At 41.0% G+C, this 27,057-nt stretch overlaps 5 protein-coding genes across 7 annotated transcripts; 1 reads left to right on the forward strand and 4 right to left on the reverse strand.

Annotated features, from left to right (window-relative positions):
• Nucleotides 1–3,329: 3,329 nt before the first annotated feature.
• Nucleotides 3,330–6,071, reverse strand: fuom (fucose mutarotase). Of its 3 annotated transcripts, none has more exons than XM_080507928.1 (6): nt 5,963–6,065; nt 5,733–5,801; nt 5,244–5,314; nt 5,071–5,169; nt 4,921–4,998; nt 3,330–4,424 (listed from the first exon to the last, which is right to left on the reverse strand). In XM_080507928.1, exons 1-5 carry the CDS (start codon nt 6,045–6,047, stop codon nt 4,921–4,923), a joined length of 402 nt encoding a protein of 133 aa, XP_080364054.1. In that variant the 5' UTR covers nt 6,048–6,065; the 3' UTR covers nt 3,330–4,424. The 3 variants fall into 3 exon arrangements, with proteins under 3 accessions (XP_080364054.1, XP_080364053.1, XP_080364052.1); XM_080507927.1 differs by having other exon boundaries at nt 3,335–4,424; nt 4,925–4,998; nt 5,675–5,801; nt 5,963–6,071; XM_080507926.1 differs by having other exon boundaries at nt 3,339–4,424; nt 4,925–4,998.
• Nucleotides 6,072–10,097: 4,026 nt separating this feature from the next.
• echs1 (enoyl CoA hydratase, short chain, 1, mitochondrial) lies at nt 10,098–14,047 on the reverse strand. The gene is made up of 8 exons (XM_080507054.1): nt 13,882–14,047; nt 12,464–12,661; nt 12,196–12,323; nt 11,565–11,664; nt 11,378–11,482; nt 10,776–10,895; nt 10,611–10,678; nt 10,098–10,519 (listed from the first exon to the last, which is right to left on the reverse strand). Exons 1-8 carry the CDS (start codon nt 13,970–13,972, stop codon nt 10,454–10,456), a joined length of 876 nt encoding a protein of 291 aa, XP_080363180.1. The 5' UTR covers nt 13,973–14,047; the 3' UTR covers nt 10,098–10,453.
• Nucleotides 14,048–15,886: 1,839 nt separating this feature from the next.
• On the forward strand, nt 15,887–16,354 carry sprn (shadow of prion protein; the record flags this gene model as incomplete). The annotated part of the gene is made up of 1 exon (XM_080507798.1): nt 15,887–16,354. The coding sequence occupies one exon, from the start codon at nt 15,887–15,889 to the stop codon at nt 16,352–16,354; it is 468 nt and encodes a 155-aa protein (XP_080363924.1).
• Nucleotides 16,355–17,473: 1,119 nt separating this feature from the next.
• Nucleotides 17,474–20,514, reverse strand: mtg1 (mitochondrial ribosome-associated GTPase 1). Its single transcript, XM_080507106.1, has 11 exons — nt 20,394–20,514; nt 20,195–20,259; nt 19,699–19,803; nt 19,518–19,604; nt 19,344–19,400; nt 18,986–19,076; nt 18,842–18,903; nt 18,677–18,773; nt 18,457–18,538; nt 18,232–18,344; nt 17,474–17,587 (listed from the first exon to the last, which is right to left on the reverse strand). The coding sequence occupies exons 1-11, from the start codon at nt 20,494–20,496 to the stop codon at nt 17,490–17,492; spliced, it is 960 nt and encodes a 319-aa protein (XP_080363232.1). The 5' UTR covers nt 20,497–20,514; the 3' UTR covers nt 17,474–17,489.
• A 906-nt stretch (nt 20,515–21,420) lies between these two features.
• On the reverse strand, nt 21,421–25,657 carry paox (polyamine oxidase; the record flags this gene model as incomplete). Its single annotated transcript, XM_080507569.1, has 10 exons — nt 21,421–21,798; nt 21,902–22,056; nt 22,352–22,464; nt 22,650–22,735; nt 22,819–22,988; nt 23,854–24,035; nt 24,253–24,440; nt 24,549–24,679; nt 24,910–25,086; nt 25,504–25,657. The coding sequence occupies 10 exons, from the start codon at nt 25,655–25,657 to the stop codon at nt 21,643–21,645; spliced, it is 1,512 nt and encodes a 503-aa protein (XP_080363695.1). The 3' UTR covers nt 21,421–21,642.
• Nucleotides 25,658–27,057: the final 1,400 nt, after the last annotated feature.

Here is a 27,057-nt window from a genome sequence, read left to right on the forward strand (position 1 = left end):
ACAATGCACACGTGTGTAAATACGTGCTACTGCAAGCAAGTGTGTGATGGAAAGATTGCCTTTGATGGAAACAGCCATGGTCATTGGAAATGGGAAACTTTGTCAAATGGCAATTTTTAGTGGTTTCCTTTAGAAATTGCTGCAAGCAGCAACATTTGAAGCAAGTTGGGTTTGGGTTTTTTTAACCAAAAAGTACACCATGATGAGAAAAGAGAACTATAGTTAAACTTACTGTCGTGTACTTGGCAGAGCAAACTGTGTGATTGCTTCCAAAGCTGTCAAAGCAAAATCTCGACACGTGACTGAATATCCTCACATTACAGTTAGCAGCTTCCTAGAACATCTAAATGGATAATTCTCATTTTTCTATGAGGGTATTATTGTTAAATAATGATTGCTTTTATTCAAGACAAAGAAACAAATATGTATTAAAACATTTCAGAAATTCATCTTTTATGTATCTTACCAAAACCCAGATGAGAAAAATAAATATGTACTTTATATTTAGTCAAAATTCTGTTGTTTCCTAATAACGAGATCACAGTTTAATGTTAAAAAAAAAAAAAAAAAATGGTTTCAGTTAACCCTCATGTATGCCATTTGTAGAGGATCTCCTGCTCCTCCCATAAATCCATCCAACACATACAGCACCAACTTCAAAGAAAATAAAGAGGTTTTCTTACTGTCCAAGATTAAACGCAAAAAAAGCATTGTTAATGAACAAATAATCCACCAAATGTCCTCACTTTTTGTGTGTAATTCAGGCAAAACCAGGCAAGCTTTCCTTTTACTCAGGCTTCCTGTAACTTTAAATCAGCTCATAAACATTAAATCCTTTTTTTTTTTCTTTCTTAGAACATAATGAAATATATGTGTAACAAAACATTTCGGCCTAAAGAGTAAAACAGTCATTGTTTTATTGACAGTATTTTGCAGACAGTATCAAATATGTCTGGCATTTGTTTGTTGAGCGAGACCCTTTTAGGTAGAAGCAGCAGACCACTCGCTGACCTGGAAGTGGGGCGAGAGGAGGGTAATGTAGGACGTGTACATATGGATCTGATAGAACGGGCAGATAAGCAGCAGACGTCGTGGAGCCATCTCCTCTGTGGAGCAGGAAGTGTGTGTTGTGTCACGGTGCTCCAGCTCTGTTGTTCAGCGCACTGAATCCTGCTGTCATTGCACTACATCAAAAAACCACACGTTCACCTAATCACTCTCTTTCTGAGGGCCAAACTATGAAGGACGAGCACTGAGATTTCACTGTAATACTGGCAGCTGTGGTTTGAACGGAGGGGCTCCTCGACGCTGAAACGCCGTGCTGAAAGGAAATCAAACTCCTCTATCTGCATTCATGTATATGAGTTGAATTAGTTTATGACTGCATGTTTCAATTTACAGATGCTTAACGTCGTCCGACACTTCACATATCAGAAACTGCTGCATAATGGACTTGTAATTCAATGAACTTAGTCTGCACATCAAACACAGAGATGTTTGATTCAGCAGCAGTTCTACAGCGTGATAGGATCTTGGCATGAACTTAAATTACAGCCGACACACTCACAGTTGATTCAGTCAGTGCGGCCTCTGGCACCATGATCACACAATCATCATCTGCCTCCAATATGTCCTGTCCTCCCACAGTGGATGTGTATGTGGAGGGTAATTAGTCGTTTTGAATGATTGAAGCTGAACACTGTAGGACTCATTCTGCGTTTGAAAAAGTTCTCGTGAAAGTGAGCCAAGCCGAGGGAGCGTGTGTGTGCATTGATGCCCCGTGGTACTGGAGAGTTTTGTGCATACATGCAAGACTTGATAGTTGTTTTTGGACACACCTTCCTTTCTTCTGCGACCCAGACTACATGCAGAGCTGATACACGTGTGTGTAAAAAGGTTACGAGGATAATACGCTATAACTCTGAAGTAGGTCTTCGTGTAAGATCTGACCTCAAGTAGTTTGCTTACACTGAATCTTGTAATAAAATATAATGATATATTCATGTGATGCTAGATTCTGGGATGTAGTCCAAAGTATTGTTAAAAAAAACCCACTTATTTTCACCAAAGGTGTTCATCAGAGGACGACCAACATCAATACAAAAAAACCCACTAGATTAAATGTTTATTCAGGCAGCATTTTTAAACTTTTTTTATTCAAAACCACCAGCATCCTCCTCATGATAACACTACAGAATTGAGCAAAATCAATTGTCTGTATCTTTACAAAAGCAGGGCTGAATGGTGGTGTAGTAGTTCGCCACACAGTGATGATATTCCTGATTTAAATGTGATTAAACATGAATATTTGAGATAATTTAAAAAGACAATTTGAAATGATGGAGAAATTTAGGTTTGGCTGAAGTTTCTGCAGTCCAAACAAGCATAAACTAGATATTAGCAAAGTAATGTACATGAATAAGTATTTAAAACATAGAGGAAAAAACTATTTGATGTTCCTAAATTATCAAAATAAATTAAAAACACAATTAAACAGTCTTTCTTTTCCTCAGTTACAAAGCTCACAAATAAGCTATAATGCATTTCTTTTTAATTCCATATTGCAGTAGTAATAATATACTGTATGTACTACAAACGTAGGTTGCACTGTAATCTCACATTGAGGACATAAAAGAAACAATCACAGCATGAGCTTGTCTCATAAAATACCTTAAGCTGCACTTTAAAGAGGAAAATAAGATTGATAGATTAGGAGTCAGATAAAGAACTACATGCACCTGTACTGAGAGGGTACAAAGGTCAAGATAATATAAAAGGTTTATTGATGGAACTTTGGTCCTTTGTTTCCACGGCAGTTAAGCTGACGAAGGTTTTCATTATAAAACCTTGAGCAACAGAAGGGAACACCATGTTCAGGTACGAACATTACAAATGTTTTTAAAAAATTGTCCTAACATGCTTTTAATCCCGAACATCTTTGTGCATGTTTCTGGTATTTGTACAATGACTTGTGTATTGTTTATTGAACCGCAGGTCTTTTTCATTTGCAGAATTTCTCTGATAGTTTGTGTTTTGCTGACACTTGGTGTCACTGCAAAGCCTTGGGTATGTGTTCTGCGCCTTTTTGTTCCGAATATCGTAGCTTTTACGCGTTCAATTAATTTCATATGAATGTCTGGACACCTCTCTGAATTTGGATGGCAGTTGTGTAATATCAGTCGTTTCTTTGCAGAGTAAACTCACAGAGGAAGCCTTTCAGGAAGCCATCGTGTAAGTTGTTTATTAAACTCAGAACTGAAATAATTCATTTTGTCAGACTTTAGAAATGCATGTTTGACAGTATAATATACTTATTTCAGATCCTTAGATGGCAAAGGAAAGATGTTGTGGGTAGAGCAAGTCGAGCCCCCAGAGGACATGGATGAGACTCAGTATATCATTAATCCCAGAATGAAGATTTGGAATGGCATGACTGAAGAGGACTTAGATGAGCTGCACCATCCATCATTTATTGCTCTCCAAGACCAAAGTGAGGGTTTCCACCCTGTCGCTGACACCAAGGAAGAACCATTCCAGGGAGAAAACGCCGTCCAGTTCAGTAAGGAAGCAGTGCAGGATGAAGACGATGCACACCACCCTGATTTCAGTGAAGCGGCGTTTGATAAACCCGAGCAGGACTTGGGCGAAGTCGACCACGGAGCGAAGGAGCAGCTGGATGTATACCTGGCCCCACTGGTGGCCGAATACAGAGGTGACGCTGAGGTTGTGCTTCATCAGCCCGCACACAACGGTTATGAGGTCGAGGGTCCGAGTATGGCCAGAGTTCACCTTCAACCTGAGGAGGACCTGGACGACCTGTACCACAACCACCCGCCCGTCCTTCAACAGAACGACGTTTATCCAAAAGTTGCTGCTGCCGTCGAATATCCATCTCAGAGGAGGTACACAGAGCCAGAGGAAGATCTGGACGACCTCTACCATCAGTAGCTCTTCTACGAATCAGCTCTTTATAATTTCAGATCAAAGTCCAGCTTCAATCTGTCCAGACGATTAAAAGATTTGATTCAACTTGAGTTGATGAAACAATCAATGCTGCACTGTCATATAATTTATTGATGTTTTTGTTATTATTATTAAAGTTAAATTTAAATGTATAAAATTACACAAATGCCAGCTCATATATACCGGTATTGCAAAGTAAACTGGATAAAGTGAATACATTCATACAACCAGCTGTTATTAAAAAAAACAACAAAAAAACATTTAGATTCAAACTGAAATCACTACAAAGCAGTATTTTAGAATGATTGTGTTGGTGACAGGAAGCTTGATATGAACAACTTCATGTTAGGCATGAAGGACGAATCTAAATAAATCATGATGGTCTGAGAGTTGATCACTGCAGCTGCTCAGCAGGAATGACGCCTTTCTTCAGTATCAGGTTCCCGTACAGAGCCGTTTCCCTGAGGACACAGAGGAAAATGTTTGAGTTTTCAAAGTCCAGTTGATGATAACGCTTCGCAGATCATTAAAATGGTCATTTCTTTTTAAAATCCAAGTTGAAGTTGATGTATTGTCATTTACATTTCATTGTCTGTGATGATCTGACTGCTGAAACAGGGACATATGCAATCAAATAGCCTGATGACCAGACAGGACATCAGGCTATTTGATGACCCTTTGCCTTCTGGGCTTTTTTTTTTTTTTTTTTTTTTTTCCTTTTCGGTACATAGTTTTTGTTGGACCTCTGCAAGGAGGTTCTTCAAAACATCTCGGCCTTGATGAAATCAATCTAGAGACGGACATTCTGCTGACGTGTGTTGCAATCTTGGTGTTGGTGTCTTCTGTTGCAGACAAAAATTTCAAGTCCATAAGATCTTGCTTGTATTAGTTGATGGACAAGTTGCTTTATCAAAAGCGTTCCTTTTTTTTCCTTTAGTAAAAACAACAACAACACACCTACCCTGTTGCCACAACAGCAAAGGCCTTCTTGGCTCGTTCATAGAAAGCAAACCTTTCCACCATCTCCAGAGGAGCCTGAAAGGAAATAAACAAACATGGGTTTAGTGTGTTTTACACGTCGTGTGTAGCGTTTGGAGGCTGCCTCACCTCCGACCCAGCCTGGCTAATGAGCAGCGTGTAGGTGTTCCACACAGGAACAGCCAAACGTCTCTCTCTGTCGCTGTCGACCAGATCCATAACAGCAGCCTGAGGGAACACAACGCAAACTTGACAAGGTCTCAGAGAGAAGACAGAGTGACAAAATCCATTTGCTCTTGTACCGGAGAGGGAACGTAGGTATCCAGGGGTAACAGTTTCAAAATGGCCTCCAGAAGGCGTGGGATTCCCAAACCTTTAAAATAAAACAGTTTGATCAGCTTAGTGCGAATAAGGTCATTGTCAGAGGTGGAAGAGGTTCTGAAAATGTCATATTTCTCTTGTTTTTTCTCAATTACAAGTGAGCATGCTGTTCATAAAAACAAATAAAAATCCATTTAAATTAAGTATTCTTCTCGAAATTTGTTTCAGAAGCAAACGTTTATAAAAAGCAGGGATTTTATCTGTGAGCAGAATAAGCATATAAAGGCTCCTTTGCTGCAGATGAAAATGGGAGTAATGAGGGTATACAGTAGCTTTGCAGGAGTTTGTAAAGGGACATTATATCGTTTGTTAGAACAATGAGACTCAAAGTAGAAGTACCCCAAAGTATTACCTCCTGTAACAAACTGAGAATTTGTCATCCATGACTTCCACTCCTGGCCTTTACCTACCGTCAGCTCTGATCTCTTTTGGGCCACAGGCGCAGATTGAAGACGCTGGGAAGTTTGCATCAGCGAGGACTGAAATATATAAAGAACACCAATAATGCATGACTGAATGAACTCAGTGTAAAGTTACTGTGCAGCAGCTGCAGGTCTGTGATTCACTCTTTGTTTTTGTGTTGACATGAATGTGGATGAGTGTAACAGGTTATGTGTATATAGGTAAATATAGATCATACCCAGTTCATCCCCGTGGCCCATTTTAGCGAGGGCGTAAAGCAGCTCGGGGGATAAAACCGAGGGGATTCCCTTCAGCACGACCATGACGGAACAGACACCCGGAACACAAACACACAAAGACGACTGAAGCGCACCAAGAGCATTCACTGCACACACTCACCACTTCGTTTCATGTGTCGCCGTGTGTGTGCAGTGGAAGCAGTGTTTAAAACTTGTTTTTTATTTTTTTTTAAAGGAGAAAAAACCTGCAATCCCACAGTGAAATTCATGCCCTGTTACAATGTGGACACATGTACTTATAGACAAGTGTTTGTACTGTATATGTAATTATGAAAAATGTTGATGTTGTCGATGATCACGTCAATATGGACCACAGACAGTACAGTGTACAATATTTATTTAAAAAAAAAATGAACATAAGCTGCACCCACCATATTTAAAAAGAAAACAATATATTTGGTTTACTTAAATCATGCAATACGTTATATTACTGTCCAGGCAGAATATTTCCTAAAAACTCAAATCAATTTGTTTCCAGCAAACTGCACCATGATCCTGTCCTGTCCATTGGATTCACTGCAGAACTTGTTTTAACAATCATACACTATTGCTGTCTTATTCTTTCCCTTTATTGTTTTGGGATGGAATTATCAAAAGTCTGCCAATATTTAAATAAATATGCAATTACTTACATTATGTACTTGTGTTTTGTTTTGTTGGTTGTTTTTTTTTTAATCTCACACTACTATAACAAAGCAACCAGTGGATCCAGACGCTGCACAATTTGCCTTTATTTTACACTGACCACCTGCCACAAAAAAATTTCTGTACACTCAACTGAATTGGACCGATGATGAGGGTGATGATAAAGTGAGGAAGCACAAGCGAGAAAGGGAGAATAAGAAAAAAAACAGGCAATCTGAGAAGAAGGCAGTGTTTGTTTGGAACTGCGGTCTCTCATATGGGGAATAGAGACCAATTTCATGTTGATTTATGTCTCTCTCTGCCAACTGCTCGTTTTCTCTGGTTTCACAGTGGAATTGGATCATTGTGACCCATATCAACAACTTTAAATCGTTGTTGATTTGGGTCATGCTCTGCAAAGAATTAAAAATAAATAAATAAATAAATAACAAAACATACAAGCACAGATCATTTCTCCTCAGCAAAGCACTCATCAAATGTATCAGATATACATCTCATATCCACAGCTTTGAAGAATGTGGCGTATTTAATTTCACAGATAAAGACAGAGCAACAAAGACAAATTTTAATTGTTTTATTCATTCATTAGTAATTGAGAGATGGAAACATGTCTATATTCTATTTAGAAAAATGTGAGCTTCACACTGGGAAAGTTGTGTATTTGGAGTACTACCAGACACAGGTCTGAGATCAGTTAATATTGCCGTGGTTTTGGTGAAAATTAAAAAAAAAATGTACTATGCCCCCAAATAGAACATTTTCATCACATGGATCATTCTTATTTTCATAAATCAGACTTGTTTCTCATTGTTTCTTAGAAACCTCACACTTTCCAAGTGGGAAATTTCCCAGTTTGACAACTCCTACAGGTGTATTTTCGGAACTGGGAGTTTCCCTAAGGAGGTGATGTACAGTCATGGCGCCTTTCGAAATCGCCTGAGCGCCTTATAAGAAATAAAATAGAAAAAAATACTACGACGCAAATAAAAAGGCCACCACAGTATATCTTGATGCCACGCTGTCTTCATTGTCTTTGTGGGACGAGCATCAGTCATGTGACCTTATAGTCTAATTCCATTGGTTGAATTTATTTTCGGTTTAAAACTTGGCATACAATTATGAACAACTTACTTAATCGAGCGTGGAGGCGCTTTAGATGACCCTTTGATGAAATACATATATAATAATAAATCATATGATTGTCGGGTAGAAGTAAAAAAAAAAAAAAAAGTGGATAATATCTGATCATAAAATATGTTTTCATTGACAAAAATGCACAATTTAGTTGGACCGTCCAAAGACTTGACGCTAAGAAGACTGCAGGAGGAGTAGTATCATTAATCCAACAGACCCACTATTAATTTTGGGTCCGTGTTGTTTCTGACACCCTTGGGTGGGCATAATTCAAAGCAGATATCAGTTGGATGTGTTATTCCGACACGGTCTCCCATGCCAAGAATGTGAGATAATGAAAATATTTGTCAGATGGAAAAAACTCACTCCACCCGGCCCGTTTCATCTGAGCCAGAAAAGCTCTCAGCTGGATAGCAGCAGAGAAATAAAATGCTGAGGAATCCTTTCCATAGACCGCAGAGAGAGAGAGAGAGAGAGACAGAGACAGAGAGAGAGAGACAGAGACAGAGAGAGAGAGAGAGAGAGAGAGAGAGAGAGAGAGAGAGAGAGAGAGAGAGAGAGAGAGAGAGAGAGAGAGAGAGAGAGAGAGAGAGAGAGCGATGATCTGCATATAAAAAGGCTTTTATAAAAGTCAACTCACAGTTGCAGGAGTCTTGCGGGCTCCTTCGCTGACTTTACAATCTGTACAGCTGCTGGTAATAATAATGCGCAGAAGATGTGTGCTGGCACTTCAGTGCATGCTTTCACTCCGCAAATATAACTTTATAACATTTCTGCACTACGCGTGACGCACTCTCGCTCCACGCAGGGCACATTATAGTAGTAATGACAACTTTATTTCACTGGATAACATTGTGTTGCTGCTTCCCTTTACTTTCGCTGATATTTAATGTGAATTGACTGAATTAAGTTGACGCCATAATAAAGAGTCCAGCTTGAGTGAGTGTCAGGGATGTAGTAAGGTTGAGGGTTTTTGCAGGGGGTGTCGGTGGGTGAGTGGGGTGGGGGGGCTGAAGGGGGTTTGAAGGGCAGGGATGAGAAAAGGCCCTTGCAGGCAGGATCCATGCAGGCCTGTCTGGCAGACTGAAGCCCTCCTCTCCCTCTCCGGACACACGCTGCTTTCTCTTTATTGCGGCTTCTTTAAATGAGTTTATCACGCCATGAGGGCCCGCGCTGCCAAAATGTAACGTTTTGCCCCTTTTGTCCGCGCGAGGAGCCTCAATCGAGTCTACATTTATTATTTTGACCTTTGGGTAGCCTCAAAGCGGAGTTTCTTTTCGCGTCCCCGCAGCGCGAGGAGACGAGGTTTTTTTTTTGTTTTTTTTCCCTCCCCTCGATCCCTTTTTAAAGTTTTGTTCCAGGGGGGGAGACAAGAAAGCAAGCTCCAGGGGAATATTGAATGAAAAAAAAAAAATCAATTAGGCCATGGCCTTGTGAAGATATGGGGCGCCTCCGTGTGAAGATCAGAGAGTGAAAAGTTGCCTGCAGATGATTGGAGGGCGACAGAAAGCGGCGCTCTAACCAAATTTGTTCTGGTGTTTCCTTTGAAGACAACATTTGTGGCTTCATGTGATGTTTACAGGCAAACCGGAGATGTGCAAGTCGTAACATACATATTGATCTGTAAAGTTCATACGTTCGCACTTAATACGTTTCACCACAAATAAAAGGGCCGTTGATCCGTTATTTTGACACCCCCCCCCAAAAAAAAAATCCAAATCTCAATTTTAGTATAAAACGTGAATCTGTAAACTAAGCATTCATATATACTTTTCAAACGATATTTGTTTGCACTTAGTTGACCAAAACACGAACTTCTCACACCGTTATTCAGAAACCATTCAACAGGCGAAGTCAAGTTTACCCCGTCGACTTCAGCCAACGGCTCAAGAGCACCATCTAGTGGACAAAACTAGGAACTATAGTTGTAGGTTGATCCATGCTGGCCCAAGAGAGGATCCAGGATTACAATGGCGAGAGCACATGCCGAACAACCCGCATATTTACACATACGGGTACTTTCTGGTCATAAGCAAACCTCACATGTATATTTTTGGACTGAACTGGTTTAGAAAGAGGCTGTCATTACAAGTAGAACCACACAGTTGGGTAGCGGTTCGCACTCTTGCACTGAGAAGTTTCCTGTTTGGAGTTGGGATGTTCTCCCTGTGCAGAGGTCAGTTGTTTTCAGGTATACGCCTATCCTACCAGACGTAACCATTCATAAAAAGCAAGATGAAATTAAAATATACCATGTCCCTCTTCATGCGACGAAAAAAAAAAAAAAACTCAGTATCCAGCCCACAGTGCCGTGAAGCACCTAAAAGTTTTATTTGTAAAATGTACACAAAACAACTGCAAACAAAATGCAGTAAATATGTGACACGTGTGAAGGAAAAGTCAGAAGAAATCACAAAGGCAAAATTAGTTTTCTTAAACACTTGCTATAACAGGAATCAAATCATTGGCGCAGACAAACAATCTTCATGCACGCACCATTTGATTCTGACAAGTCTCTCTTGATCAGTAGAGTATCAAATGTGAAGAGTTGGTATGCCCCTTGACCTCGACGAATTTCGAATCATTCAAGAGAACGCATAGACGGAAGTGGCCCAGTGATGACAGGAGTTCTTGGCTCTGCTCTTTTTGCTCTACTTGTCCTGGAAGTTGGCTTTTCTCTTCTCCACAAACGCCGTCATGCCCTCTCTACGATCCTCCTGCAGAGGGAGGGAAACGCACAAACCGTTTATGAACCGCCACAAACGAGAGCGCGTCTCGCTTGCTGTCACGGGGCCAGCCTGGACTTACCGTTGCAAACGTAGCATGGAACAAACGCTTTTCCAGGCGGTTGCCCTCAGCCAAGGTCAGCTCATAAGCTGCAATCAGAGAGTCGTCACAAGTCAGACGAAAACTGACCTCTCAAGCAGCGTAAAATACTCGAAGCTGTTGAATGAGCAGAAACGCTTTACACACCTGCATTCACAGCCTCTTTAGCCATCGCAGAGACCAGCTTGGAGTTGGATGCAATTTTCTCCCCACACTTAATAGCTTCAGACACCAGCTGGTCCACCGGATACACTTTGCTCACCAAACCTGGGAAACACAAGAACGCTGATATAACCCTGGAACACTCTGAAAAGGTTGACCGATTGGGTTTTGATGACCAGAGATTCTTGTCAATGTACGTTTTCACATACAAGTGAAGTAACAAGAAATTAGTTTGTTGGAAGACATTTAGTTTCGGCATTGCCAGGAGCTGTATTTTTCTCCTTTTTAGCTTCAACTAATATTGTGGCCATCGGTGGGTTCAGTGACAGAGAGAGACAGCAGCTCTACAGCGGTTCCCAACTAAACCTGAGACAAAAGTAACGAGCCCATCCTTTGACATACAGATTATGCTTTGGAATGGCAACACTTGGTGAAAAGATAATGCTGAAAGGTGATTTTAGTTTCCAATGTGTAGCAATGCAGAGGAAGTAACTCCAGAGGATTCGATCTATTAATAGAATTACTAAGGAAAAGTACGACACAGCAAACTGTAGTTGAATACACGTTTCTCCAATATCGCCCTTTACCTGATTGCTTGGCCTCCTGAGCACCTATTTTGTCTCCCGTCAGCACCAATTCCATAGCCAGGGATTTGCCCACCGCACGAGTCAGCCGCTGGGTGCCACCCGCGCCTAACACGCAAAGAAACATCGTGAGGAGTTCCTCCAACAGGTGCAATCAGGTACAGGAACTATAACAAAACGAGTCTCTCACCGGGAATGGTGCCCAGCAGGATTTCCGGCTGACCAAACTGTGCTTTCTCGCCAGCGTAGATGATGTCGCACATCATCGCCAGCTCGCAGCCTCCACCCAGCTGAAGCATGACAACAAGCAAGTGAATTAGATTTGCAAAGAGCGGGTCATTTAAACCAGAGTATAGATGATTCGCAGTCACATCGCATAGATGCAAGGCAGCTGAAGGACACACAGCTCACTGCAAGACTCCTTCACACATATCTGACGCAAGCGAAAAAGGAAAAGGGTTTATTGACTCCATGCTAATGCCGAGTGGATTTGCATCACATCACAAAAACACTGTAACTGACAGCAGGTTGTTAATCGAGGAGCGAAAGTCCTCTTTGTCGCAAAAGTAGCTCATAACTGAAAAGTAAATTTTCCCATCATTCATCTGCATTTCATTAATTGCTGTAGTTTTGTGATCGACTTCAAAGTTAAATGTTCTGGTGCGTTTTGTTTTTTACGCTTCATTTCTTGGCGCGCCCATTCACTTGCTCGAAAAAGTATCTGTATCATTTGTGTTATTTTTTTCCCATTTTGTTACCCGTTTGCCCATCTACAATTAGAAGAAATGTATTGAATAGTATTCCTAAAATGTGCCACATACAGCAAATCCATTGACGGCTGCGATGACGGGCTTCTTCACTGTGGACACTCTGTTCCAGTGAGCCAGGAAGTTTCCGCTGTAACACTCCTGGAAGGTTCGATTCTGCATTTCTTTGATGTCGGCACCGGCTGAAAAATACAAAGAGGAGTAAGAACGGGAACCATCAATCGTTGTGAAACAGCTCAATGATCATCTGGTGCATGTAACAGGAGGGTAGAGCTCAAAGTACATCCATAAGGTACAGAGGAGATGTCTCTAAAACTCTCACCAGCAAAAGCTCTTTCACTGCCGGTGATGACGATGGCGCCGACGTCAGCGTCCCCCTCGAAAGTGTCCAGCGCATTTCCCATCTCCTTCATCAGCCCGTCACACAGGGCGTTTAGAGCCTTGGGTCGGTTCAGCTGAATGAAACCCACGTTGCTGTTCGCGCCTCGTTTCTCCACCACAATGTACTCGTACTGACCGCCTACATGGAGACAACAACACTGACAGTCAGGGGAGATCACAAGTTACTAAAAAAAAAATACTGTAAACAAGGGAAAATGTGGCCGAAGACTTTTACACATTATTCTGCGGTTTCCGCCAGTACATTGACAACAGAACTTTATTGATCTTTTGCAGGAAAATGCTTCATTTCAAGAGTCAACTAATCACCATAACACAATCCTGCTCAAATCTAAATTAAATGATTCCATTACCATTATTTATATCATGAAAACTACCACCAGTAACGAGCCATGTGAACATTGAGGATTTGTAAGGTTTATGGAATATAAATGACACGGAGCCTCGTTTTTTTTTAAAAATTGATTACAACGGTTCACAGAGTCTTTTAAAGACCCTGCACTATCACCCATTAACTCCTGAACTACATGCAGTCTGTCAAGCAGGTAAATGTTTCACTAAAGTGACTCTAGTTAATGGGACTTATCTTCACATCTATTCACAAAAAGGTGAAGGATTACCAGCTACATCATGAGTCAAAGTCTTTCGGAGGTGTAGTTTAAAAAAAAAAGCATTTTATAAACGTTGTCTGGTTAAACTACTAGTATCGATCTTGTGAAAGGTTCCACCTCAATGAAAGCCGAATGTCTCGACATCAAAGATTTACTCTAAGAAGCAGAGAAAAAGAACAAGTCACAAGTAAGCACGGGTCTATTTAGAAAACTTTAAATACAATTGGGAAGTTACATTTTCATGTGGATTTTAAATCGAAAAAGTAAGGAACTTTTAACAGTTTAAACATTTCTCCTGAGTTCCAGCTATCGTTCAGCCACACGTGAGGTCAAAGTTCCAGACTCAGATAAGAATCAAAGAACTTTACGAGTATTTCAGTGTCACTGAAATGACAGTATTTCACTGTGGCGCACACAAGTTTGACATGTTATTTCATTCCAACCCAAAGACAGATTCTTTGCGAAGTTTTACAGAAACATTGCTCATTCGAAGCATGTGCATTTGAAACATGTGCCGCACAACTCCAGAGAAACGCAGAAATCCGCAAGAAACTACGTCTAAAGCACAGGGAGTGGCACACAAGCAACATTAATGAAACTAATAGTGGTGTTGTGGATACTGATGTGCTGAAAGTCTGTTGCACGCGCGTCGCACACGCAGTGACGCAATCTTGACATTGTGGCTGCAGAGGGGCAACAAACGGAGGCGGGCCGCGGTCTCGACACTCACCCGAGCTGTAGAGTCGAGCCGCGGACAGGACGGCCGGAGCGGCCCGGCAGGGCTTCAACAATACGGCGGCACTTCGGCAGAGAAAAGACATGTTTAGGCGGAGGAGTGTGAACTTGATCTAGTAGCACACACAGACTCTGCTGCCTCTTCTTTGTTAGTGCTTCTTTTTTGCGGGTGGCAAGTGAAAGAAAGCTCAGTATCGCCACTTACTGTTCGCCGAGGGAACAGCAGGCAGCGTGGAACGACAATCTAATTTTAATAAATTGCATTTATTTTCATTAATTTAAGTGATGGTTGATATTTTTTTTTAAACTTCCAAGCTGAAATTTCTTTTTAGAACTTTTGCATACTTCTGGTGTGGGGACATATGTGAAAATGTACTAGTTACCACCACACACACACACACACACACAAAAACCCCAACTTTGCTTTGAACTGATTGGAGACTATCAAGAAAAATTAAATTCTAGTCTCATTTCAGCAAGTCTTTCTTGCACTGCAAACGTATCCAATAGAATATGTTTTAATAAATATGTTAGCAAGATAATAGTTCATGTGTTTCTTTTCCACTTATTTTCCAACGCTGGTATAATGGAGAAAGACAAATTATTGTCTGGCTGGAATTTGGCCCAGGGTTAACTAGTTGTATACCGCTATACTACAAATACAATGTTGTATCTCAATATGAGTTCCCATAACCATTTCATTGTTTTATCTGAGGTCTGTCTATTTTTATTTATGTTACTTGAGATAAGCCGTTTTATTGTTTGTATGTTCTCCCTGTGTGGGGCGAACAAAAAATTCCAAAATTAGGCTTTACCTGTGTGCATTTCACAAAATTTGACTTGCACACGACATGTAGTAAAGAAACTCATAATAACTCGGCTAAGAATCTCCTTAGGATCTCACAAAACAAATCACATCTGTCCATAAGGTTTAAAACGAGTGACTTTTTTAATTAGATAAAAAACATCAAGTGATGTCACATGCACACATTATATACAAAAGCACAAACGATCTCTTTAAGATTTCTTCAGAAATACAAACACAACAGTTCCCGTAGGTGTTCATCAAGGCTACATGGCGATTGAATAGAATAGAATAGAATAGAATAGAATAGAATAGAATAGAATAATCCAAGAGAGGAATTTTTTAACGATGGCACTGTCTGTTGATAAAAAGCATCGACATGAACGGCTTTTAATGTTGAATAGGATCACACCATGTTTTCATTCGACGTTAAACGTGATTTAGTCTCACATCATCACAATATCACAAAAAGAACAGACTCCATAGACGCGCGTACGAGCGCGCTGCGCGGTCTCGCAAATCGTCCGCGTGGACGCGCGTTCATCGCCCGTGACGGTCCCCTTCTTCTTCTCCTCCTCCTTTCTTCCCCCCGAGTGCCAAAATATAAGCAAGGATAACGCAAGGCAATAAGGTAAGCACCAGCTAATGAATTAACGGACACGGCGTGAATCGTCTGCATCAAGGTGGCAACACATTTTAGTTTTAAACGATATATTTTCCTCCAGACATTTCATCAGAGCAGGGGGATGAATATCATGCATGGATGCACCTATTGGCATTGTTGATATATTGGCAAAGCGCTTTTAATGTTAAAATATGTTACCTCTGCTGTAAGAATATATTAACAACGGTTGAAAATGACAATCGTGTTATCTGCTAGAAATCAGTCCTGGATTTTACATGACGGCCTCTCACGACCAAATATCAAAGGGTCTATTGTGTTTTATTTATTATCATCTATAGTTGATGCGTTTGCATGTTGATATAATCAACTCAGTGAATCATATTTATTCTCATGCTGACCTACTTTAATGCAGAGGAGCAACAGACAGAAATGTCTATTTTTATGAAGAGCCTATCCATTATGTCATATTCAAGAAGGCAAAACCTTTTTTTCATGTAACAATATTCGGGCCGCTCTGGATGTGAATCTGCGGAATGGAAGAGATAAATGTCAGTATCTTCCTGTCCTCAGATGCCGGGGATGAACCAGGTGGTCGCGACCTGCTGGACCTGCCTCCTGCTCTCCGCCTTCCTCTTCGAGCCCGCTCTCTCGAAAGGCGGCCGCGGCGGATCCCGGGGCTCCTCCCGCGGGTCTCCGTCCCGCAGCTCCTCCGCGGGGACCTTCCGCGGAGGGGGCAGCTACGGCGGGACCCGCTCCCGCTTCAGGGCGGCGGGGCGCACCGGCCCGGTGCGCGTGGCGGCCGCGGCGGCTGCGGGGGCCGCGGTGGCGTTAACGGCGGACAAATGGTACGCGTCCGCTTACCGCCGCAGCAACGCGGACAACTCCGACGAGGAGCTGGACTTCTTCAACAGGACCAATTACTTTGAGTCATTGATGGCGGGCTCTTCTCACGACGGAGCGTCTCTCTACAGAGTGATTTCTGTCATCATTGCTGCGTTTTCACCCAGTTGTGGACTCTTGGTGGACACAGTCCTGTAGAGGCACCAAGGTGGTTACCATAAATAAATACAGTATATGACTTGGTCCAAGCCTGAAGATGCAAGATCTGACTTCGAGGCAACTGGGCAGAATCCTGCAAAATGAAGCACCAATCACAGCAGGATAATTAAAAAAAAAAAAAAAAAAAAAAATCACTGTACTGTATGTTTTCTAGATATAATAACCAAGGGACACAAACATGCCCTGAACAGCATTCCATGTGTGACACGTCACCTCAAAGAAACTTTAGTGCCAAATGTTAATAAGCTCCCTTCTTCGAAGATTGACTTCAAACTCTAAATATTTTTTACCATGAACCTTTACAACCCCAACCTTACAAATTAAACAGCTATCGATTTTAATGTAAAACAGCTTAAAGTACATTTTATACCATCCACTAAGATACAAAGTCACCTCCATTGCACAATATTTATTGTCTTTAATCTAAATTTAAAACTTGTCCATCATACAGATTAGTATTGTATTGTTCGAGCCTGAAAGTTAAATTACCAGATTTATTTTTCACTTATACAGGATTCCCTTCTTTTAGAAAGTAAGTGTATTTGGTAAGTTACATCCTCAACCAGTTTGTTTTTTTAAACTCCATTGGTTACTTGCAAACTTTAAAGATTTTATGTGAATATGTGAAACCTCAGTGTGAACGTGACCGATACAGCCATGGTACTCTCCAATAGGATACAACTACAGTGTTGTGCTCATGCCATTTTTTTTCATCTCCATGCCATTCTGTTCAAAACAAATGACTACACCAGCTGCTGCTCTCACACCCTACTGAAGATTTTAATGGTGTGACGATCAAACCACGAGATCTTGTACATCCAAGAAGACACTCAGGAGCAACAGACTGTTCCACATCTCTAAGTGCACTCTGTTATTAATTGCAGCACTTATGTAAATAAGAAATAAACTTTGCTATCACTGTCTTAATGCAAATAAATATCCTGTTTACACCTTGTCAGATATCTGCCTCTGTGACACTAAATACAAGAAAATATGACAAATGAATAATGTTAAATTATTTTATTTACAAAGGGTTTTTTGTGTCTTCTTTACATGACAATTGCATGACATCAGAGAGGTCATGCAATTATCTCTTCATGAAAAACAGATCAGGTCAGTCCAGCATTACTTGTCCCAGTTCTCCTTTCCTGAAGGCTCGGATGAAATCATAAGCTGCTGCAGTGTAGTTTGGTATTGTGACAGAGATGTTTCCTGTGGGAGATGAAGAACACACTGTATTTATAGTGCTGCTGTGACAAACAGGCAAATAATGCAAAAATGAGCTTGTCCTGATGTGGCCTTCTTCCTATAAGAGATAATATGATCGCTGGTTTTCCAGGTGTACAAAAGCGCTTCAGGGGGACATGGGACTAGATAACCTTATTCCTCTATAACTTTTTACGTTAAGACAAAATCATGGGGGGGAAATTAACGAGGGGTACATTTTATTAATTTATATTTCTCCACTAGGATGCTTGAATTAACTTTACCATACAAAAATGAGAGTAAATTCTGCAGTTATAATGCACATGCACAATAATACACTTATAATCTAAGCCTCTCATATGATTTTAACTCATATCTCAACTAAAATTGTTTTCTCCTTAAAATAATAATAATTGCTGAGGTCACACAGTTGGGTGGTTTGCAAGGATATTTTGAATTTGTGCATTGATCTTCTCCAGGTACCTCAAGTTTCCTACAAAAATTTTCCTTTAAGGTGAATTGTGATTCTAAAAAAAAAAACCCACACAAAACACTTAGAAGTGAATGTGAGTGTTGGCCCCTTATTCATGAATAACTCGGAAACAAAACTGTACAAAGAAGATGGATATGAAAGAGGAGGATTTTCTTACCCACTCCAGTTATGGCTGTGACTCGCTGAGTCTTTCCAAGTTTTACCGCAATGCGTTTGAGGACAGACTGGATATCATCACTAGGCTCTTGGAGGCTGTATTTTTCTACATAACTGTATGGACACAAACATATACTGTACTAAACACTTAGCATTCATGATATGTACATTTAATGTTCATATAATAATGAGGATTAGAAAAAAAAAAGAAAAAAAAAATCCTCACCTGAAATTCCCGAGCCTGTTCAGTGAATACAGCAAGTAGTCAGCAATAACGTCTTCACCCACTAAATGGTCCAGTATAGTTCCTGCAGAAGAGAATGTTTTGCTTTTCACATTGGAAAAGTATTCTATTCCGACACACTGAGAGAAATCAAAGTTATACAGTTACAAGAAATCATCCATATTGAAACTGATAAGAAAAAAAGGTGTTATGTTGTGCTCACCGCATAAAGCCAGTTTCATCCCTGTTTCTACGCTCTCGATCCTTGGAGGCAAGACTCCTGGTGTGTCCAGCAGGTACATTAGTGGTCGCTCAGACACCTGCGGACAGATACACGATCAACACATAAAAAACGGACTGACACTAAAAGTGTGTCTGCTCCACCGACCTGTATTTTGGTGAGGACAGCTTTGGTTATTCCGGGCTCCCCACCAACTCGAGAAGCACGACCTGAAATAGAGGTTTAAGAACAGCATGAACGACAAAGGAGGCGACGATTACCTTCACGATAACAGCTTCTTTTTTTTTTTACCTTTTTTCAAATTGGTTCTCCTCAGTGCATTAATAAGCGATGATTTCCCCACATTGGGCACTCCAATCACCATCAGGCAGTAATTTGTGTTCTGAAAGTTTTGCAGGACAAAGTTAGAGCTCCTCCAGTGTTTTTGTATTTATACTCCAATGCATCAAGCATTTGATCATTACAGAAATCAACACAAGTCATCACTGTTACAAGAGTATGCTGCCGTTCATATTTTCATTGTTTACCTTATCAGCACTTGGGGCAGAAAAAAACCCAAAAATTACATACTGGGTTCAAATACCAGATGGACCTTTCTGTGTAAAGCTGTAATAGAAGATAGATGATTGGAGGGATGAAGTGAGCTCACCTCCGTTCTATTAAAGCGTAGACTTTCCTCAATAATTCTCATTACCATTGGCATCACCTTCAGAAATAAAAAGAGAGGACTGATTTGCACACAGTGCATGAAAACACACTTTTAAAATTTAAACTGAAATGTTCTTTTTCTTTTAAGTGTTCCTTGAAGATGACCATCACCTACCTTTTGAATGCTGGTATCTCTCTGTTTCAAACAGTCGGTGAAGAGGACATTCTTCACTCCGTTTTTGTCAAGTGATCTCAGGACTCTCTAAAGTTTCATGCAGAGATGAAACTGTGTCAGTATCCTCAGTTTGAAACGGAATGGAGATGTGACTCTGCTAATGTAGAAGAAGACTTCTGACCTGCTTTTTGGACACATCAGCGAGGTCCACCTTGTTTAGAATCAGAAGATGTGGTTTAACATTTAGAGTGTCTTCAAACACAGGGTTTCGCCCAGAGAATGGGATGTTTTTCCCCCCCATTAAGGATCAATCAGCAGTGTTGACATTAGACTTTATTTCTGTTTGTATCTTTGAAAATATTAACAGTCTGAAAGCACATTTGTAGTGGGACTGCTTCTGTGGAAACCAACACTCAAAGTTAGTGCTGCTTACAATTTCTCGATGTTGATCCAATCCTACAGACAGGAATCGAAATAATGTGTCATTACCAAGCCTCGCAACAAGACTTTTAATCAGGCATTCATGGCAAACAGCAGTTTTTCAGGCCCAAGTATGTTGGTTTCATCTCTCAGTGTATGCGAGGCATCTTCCTGCACTATAGGACAGTATGTGACATAATCGCATAACCTGATTTAAACTAACTTTTTTCACTCAAGTTGTATAAATAAAAGGATATTCTGGCATCGTGAATTTCGATGACACAGTCCACATTCTTCAGGTTTGCTCTCATCTGCTTCAGACCTGCAAAAAAACACAATATTTTACCGAATGTGTCCCCAAATGTTCGACATGACATATCTGACCGTTTGATTTTTTTTGCAAGAATTTAAATGTAAAACTAAATAAGATCATTTAACGGAGAACACAGCTGTCACCTTTAGCCATGTGTCCAGGGAACCAGTGAGCCACTTCACGACCCCCGAATTCAAACACGCTCCGGAACTTATTGGCATCGCGGAGAGCGTGAAACAGCCTCATAATTACACGTTTAAACAATATCACAAAGCCTGGCAGTCATTGGCTTTGACACAAAAAAAACTGTCGCTTCTCAGCGTTGAGCGGTGTGCTACTGTTTACATGCCGACTGGAAACTTCAATCCAACGAGGAAGGCATACGTTCCTTCCTGTTCCTCAATGACTTCTTCTACATTTATATAATGCACATCAGTTTGTTTTATGAGCACACGGCTGCCTCCTAAAGGATAAAAAGAGAACCACATCAAAAGAGGACCCGTGCGTGAATAAATAAATAACTAACGTTGAATTTCATGCTCATAAAAAACCCTACTTCTTTCAAAGGAAGGGCCTTCATATAATCTATGAGGTTAATAGATATTTCAAGATTTGTACCTGATGTGATGAAAGTTGGATTTACAACTGAAGAATGAACTGCAATGCATTAGATAAAAACAAAAGAAAAAGCTAAAACAAAATAAAATAGAATGCAGTGGAAAAGTTAATTTTCCCTCTCATTAGAGTCAGTGTAGTGAATTCTGTGAATTTCAAAATTCACAAATAAGTATAAGTATTTCATGGTTTGCTATTTATATTTTTTCAGATGAACAGTCACATATATGTCCCAAAGATTTAGGGTTTTAAATAAATGCTTCAGATAATTTTTTTAAATGTAATTTCTTGGTTGATAAGTATGTATACATTTTTAGCATACTCATTTCCAGCAGTGATCTCGTTTGACTGAGCTGGTACGAGGGCTGAGAAGATTTTGGTGCTTTATTCCAGTGCCGTTTTGTCTTTTCAGTAACATAACACAATTACTACAGTCATGCTTTAATGTTTAACAAACGAAACACACAAATGAACAAAAAACAAAACTTAAAGAAAAATAGAAAAAATTATTTATTGACAGTTAATTACAATAATGAACAACATTCAGATTGACAGAAGAGAAATTTGAAAACTGCATGTGAATAAATTAATCTTATGCATTGTTAATTGCTATATTGTGCTTGGGCAATATCAATGTCAATGGTGAGTGTTTTCAAAATATTAAGTGGTTCATTGATATAAACAGTACATTCAACTCAATCCTCCAGATAAACACAGATATTACAGCGAGTAGTCACCTGCCCATCACACAGCACTGGCTGAAACCAGTCTGTGTTTTTAGAGCTTTGACTTTGACTGAAGCTTGGACGGACTAATGGAGGTGTAGTGAGAGATGAGTCTGTCGGCTTCTCTCCACCCACTGAGGAGAGCTCCGTGGACGGTGGAGAAGTAACAGTGATGAGTCGCCTCTCCAGCAAACAACACCTGTAGGGGCTGGGGGAGGCCACACAGTGGATTAATGGTAGAATAAAGAGTTAAAACCTTTAATTGTGCGATTTTGGGGTGTATGCAGAGGGCTGGTGACATATGTATTTACTTGTGACTGTGATGCCTTTGGTGGAAGGGGCTCCCTCATGTTGTCCAGGTCCTGGTCCGAACAGCCTTTTCCAAGGAAACTATAGGATCCACATGTCCAGGGGTCATGAAACCACTGGGAACGCAAGATTCTCTTTGGGGTGATGGCAGGGTTTCCTGAACACACAGGGTTAGTGAACAAGTGCTGAGTGTGATCACTCAGGTGGATGCGTTTTACGTCTTCATATTCTCAGAGAATAACTGCTTCTTCAGTAATTTGCAGGCTGAACTCGCGAGTTGATAACCTGCTTCGTAGTAACGGGTATCAGGATGTCTGGATAAATCAACCCAGGAAACAGAGCGATATCCTGGATATGTTTATCACAGGTAGTACAGGACCCTTGGTTGATGTCGGAAGCCTGACATGTCTGCTACCGAAGAAGTTTGATGTTTCACATTAGATTTAATTCACCTGTAAAACTACGAACAAGCTGCGTCATGGCCTGTGTGACCTCCTGTTCTGATAAAGTCTCCATGTACTCCGACTCACGTCCAGCAATCCAGCCACAAAGAAGATGGCCAAACCTGAAAATTAAACAATCATCGAGACCATCACCATCAGTTGCCAACAACATAAACATGTTGGTCATCATCAGCTATGAAATTCACACGAAGTGAAAGTGCAATCTGTGTGTGCGACGACACAACTTAACACTCTCCATTTGAGATCTTACTCAATTTAGCTCTATGCGTTTAATATGGTTGCTGACCTTTCAGTAGGTTTGACAACCGTGAAGCCAAACAGCTTCTTTATCCAGGAACGATGGAGATCCGGCACTTGGTCAACCAAAGCATCCTGATTCACAGAAAGAGATGTGTTAAAATGCTTCATGTTAATGGATCTAGTGTGGAAGCCTTTATGCACTGAACACGTCTCACCTCGTCGTCCCACACAAAATAGATGACCTCACAATCTGGATCCCACCAGGGTGAATCGAACTCCACAAAGATTTTATTGTTTGTTCCAAAGCCCATTCTCTGGATGGTGTGCATCTTGTGTAAAGGTAGTGGAGGCTGGAACAGGGTTGAATGGTGCTTCTTTAGGTATCCTGACAAAACACAATAAGTTAGATATTGTCAGGTATTAAGTCATATTGAGATGAATCATGTATTACTTAGAGTGGCATTAACAAGTGCAAACACTAACAGTGCATCCAGGAGAACAACAACAAGGGGATAAAGATCCTCACAGGCTACAAAGGCAACACCAAGTTCAAAACTTTCACCGACAACATGCATTCAGACTCATTGAACTGGTTCTTCTCCCGCTTTGACCAGCGACTTGGGAGCGTCTCTCAGTCTACATCACCAGAGGCTGACGCCCCCATCCAGCTGCAAGAGTACCAAGTGAGGACCACCCTGTGCCGGATCAACTTGAGGAAAGTCAACGATTCAGACAGTGGACGAGCACCAGTTTGCTTGTCAAGCCAACTGGTCAACAGAGGACGCGAGAGCTTCAAGTTCCTCGGTGTACACATCTCTGCTGACCTCACCTGGACCAACAACATCTCCCACCAGGTGGGGAAAGCACAACAGAGACGTTACTTCCTCGGGCAGTTAAAGCCGGCTCACCTCCCACCAACCCCTTGTTGAACTTTTACAGCAGCACCATCGTGAGCCTCCTGACATACTGCAGCATGGTGTGGTTCACCCGCTTCACTGCAGAGGACAGGAGGATCCTGCAGCGAGTTGTGAGGGCGGCTGGGAAAATAATTGTGTCCCGACTACCTCTCCTTAAAGACATTTACAGAGGGTGACTTCAGAAGAAGGCCACATCAATCTCCAATGACCCCACCCACCACCTGTCCCCCCCCCCGCTGGAAAAAGATACCATGTATTAGAATACAAAACAAACCACCTCAAACACAGATTTTATCCACAGGCTGTGAGAACCATGCCCCCTTCGGATCTTACCAAGAGGAACTGTGATGACGACATGATCAGCGGCAATCTTTTCTCCGTCATTACACTCGATCAACACAGAGCTTTCGCTCTTCTCCGTGTCGTTCCAATGGACACAGCACACAGGCTTATTGTAGCTCACCAATCCACCTGGAAGCTCCGACATCAAATTTTCAACGAGACCTTCATAGCCACTGCACAACAGAGAAAAGAAAGAAGAAAAAAAAACCCGATGAAGGCCATCAACACTTTAAAAGTGAACTAAACTATTAAATCAGTTGGATGAAAGCTGGCATAATAAAATTATGCAAAGTAAGTATCAAACCAAATGATCACACATTACAAAATTGCAGTTCTTTATCTTTCTATGCATTGATGAAAACTATATGTATGTAGTGTTGAGGTACAAACCCTGGGAATGTACAGTCCAGTCCTGGTAGAGTCTTGTACAGTCCAAAGGCCCCCAGGCCCACGTCATCCATAGTGGAAGACCCATTCACACAGCACTCCACCTTCAGCAGGTTGCTGATCACGCACAAACGCAGACGTCTACTGGTCGCATCACTATCGCTCCATTTCTCGGCTGCTCGTTGCTGCACCTAGATCAGACAACAAACATCAAACCCAAACAGATAGGATACGAGTCAAGAGGACTGACAGCTGATCCCAGATGTTGTGTTTTCACACAGGCAAAGAAAGATACGTACCTCTGCCCGTATAAAATCTCCCACACTGGCTTGTGGTTCTCCAAGTTTACTCGGAAATTCAGAAATTTCACTCAGCAGCTCGAAAAACATCTCCTGAGCAGGATAGACGTCCTCAATATTTAACCTCCGACCTGAACACATTATATATATGACACACACCGATTAGAACATTATGTCAACTTGCTTTCCACAAAGAAGACCAAGTTTAGATTCTGGAAAACTCTCTGTACTATTTCCCCTTGTGTCTACACGGATTTTATTACAGTACTGGAGTTATGTCATTCACCCCTTACACGCCAACACCATCAAGGCTATCCAAACCCAGGTGAGATTCCTGCAATCATTGAAGCAAGTGTTCAACCTGAGCTACTGAAGACATTAGAGACCCAGGGGGGGTGTCCTCCGATGTCCACAGCCTGGTTCTCTGGGGTGAGGGCCTCTGGATCCAGAAGGTTGTATTGACGGGCCAGACAAAACACGGGGTTCTCCTCAGACGGTCCATGGATCCAGTTTGCTCCGATCTCAATTACATTGTCACCTGCGGAGTGATGTGCAGCAGCAGAAAGGAGGAGGGGGGGGGGGGGGGGGGGGGGGGGGGCAACTTTTAATCTTGTGTTTCTCTTCCTCACATGATTTCACTTGCTCTGCAATAATTAATGTACTTTGTCCTTGGATGACACTGTCGCTGGCAGACCGCTTGGCTTACATAAAGATAGTACATTGGAGGACTTTCACCCTGCAGTTATTACATGTTGGACTTCAACTTGATCATAACTTGCTGCCACTCTCGGTAAAGTAAAGCAAACATTTAATATGGCAATAAGCTCCCAAAAATCAATTAACGTAGTATGCATAAACAAGTAAATAAATCCTGTAATTAAGTACGTTTGGGAGATTTCGAGAATCACAGACTGAAGTTTTGACAGCTGCAGTTTGTTGAAGTGTTTCTGCTCACCCAGTCTGCCGGTTTTGATTCGCCCTCCGCTTCTTTCAGTCGCTTCAAGTATTCGGACATGGTTGAATCCGGATTTCACGAGCCGGTGTGCCGCCGCTACGCCTGATATCCCACACCCTATAACAACTATGTTTGAGTTCACAGACCGAGACATTCCTGCTGGTCTGGTTTCCAGTTCAACTCTCCCCTTTCTGCTTCTGCGGCGCATATATATACGCAACTTCCGGTGTTTCGGATTAAATGGTTTCTCTGTTAAATATGGTACCGACGCTTTTTGACGCGTCCGTCGTTGCTGCTCATAGTAGTGGCAGATAAAACTCATAAAAGGTACGACGTTTATTATAATAGAGATTAAATAGCGTTCACCAAGACACAAATGGATTTCTGTCGGGTTTTAAACACCTGCTATTACGACCAAGGGACGCTAAAGTCACCACTTAACAGGGAAGCCAGTTTATCCGAAACACCGTGGATGTTCAAAATCAGCTTTGGGTTCTTCGAATTGAAGTTATTTCATTGTTATTTTTGTCATTTCAGTAACATAACACAAACAGCCATGATTTTAAGTTTGATAGAAGTGCAGGCCAAAAAAAGCACAAGAATTTATATGATCATTCTTCTCTCTTGTGACTCCTAGTGGACCTCTATAAAATGTCAGGTGGGGGCTGAATTCCACCTCTTAAGTTTTTTTTAAAAGACTTTGCAGGAACTAATTTATACTCTTAAGACAGAGGTGATAACAAATCTCAGGAAACCTCCACTATAACTGGACGAATACATTGTAAACATAAGAAAAGATTGAAACAATGACAGGGTGTGATTGAAGATGAATCAGAAACATAATTGTACACATTCTCCCTTCTGCTGAGTTACTTGAGAACACAGCTAATATATGTATTTTCAAATTTCGTATGACACACTCATTCTCACTTACCATACCATGTGAACACCTGTAACATAACATTTAATGGGTTTGGTAAAACATAATTTCTTTCCCTCATATCTGTTGGGGACCTAATGACACACACATTCCTGCTCAGTGAAGACATACGGTTCTATAAAAACTTAAACTCAGCATACTTTTTACCATTAAGAACTCAATTGCACATGCCTTCATGCTTAGCATACCGTGTAGATGTTTATAATCATACATGCTGATTCTTGCTCGGCACCGATTACAGATTTCATGAGCCCAGCGTACAATGGACACATTTATTGACACACTAATTTTTTAACTGTGGTATTTTGGACTTGGTGATGCACATTCTGTCTTTGAAGAATTATTTAAAAAAGAAAGAAAGAATGTTTTTACACTGGCCATGCTCTTTGTGAGCATGCCTCTAAGAGGAAAGCTACATCATAATCATCCTCCGTAAACATGTCATATGGCTATTTGGTAACAGCCACTGTTAATCTTCTAAAAAAAAACAAAACAACAACCATGAAGACACTTTCCAATAATTTTTTTTACAATTATGTTCAGACAGAAATAACACATTCATTCCTACTGAGAAGATGTGATTTGTGCTACAAGTTTCCCTTCTTCAACTTCTG

Source organism: Blennius ocellaris (genome assembly GCF_963422515.1).
Source record: "Blennius ocellaris genome assembly, chromosome: 13".
Taxonomy (NCBI): domain Eukaryota; kingdom Metazoa; phylum Chordata; class Actinopteri; order Blenniiformes; family Blenniidae; genus Blennius; species Blennius ocellaris.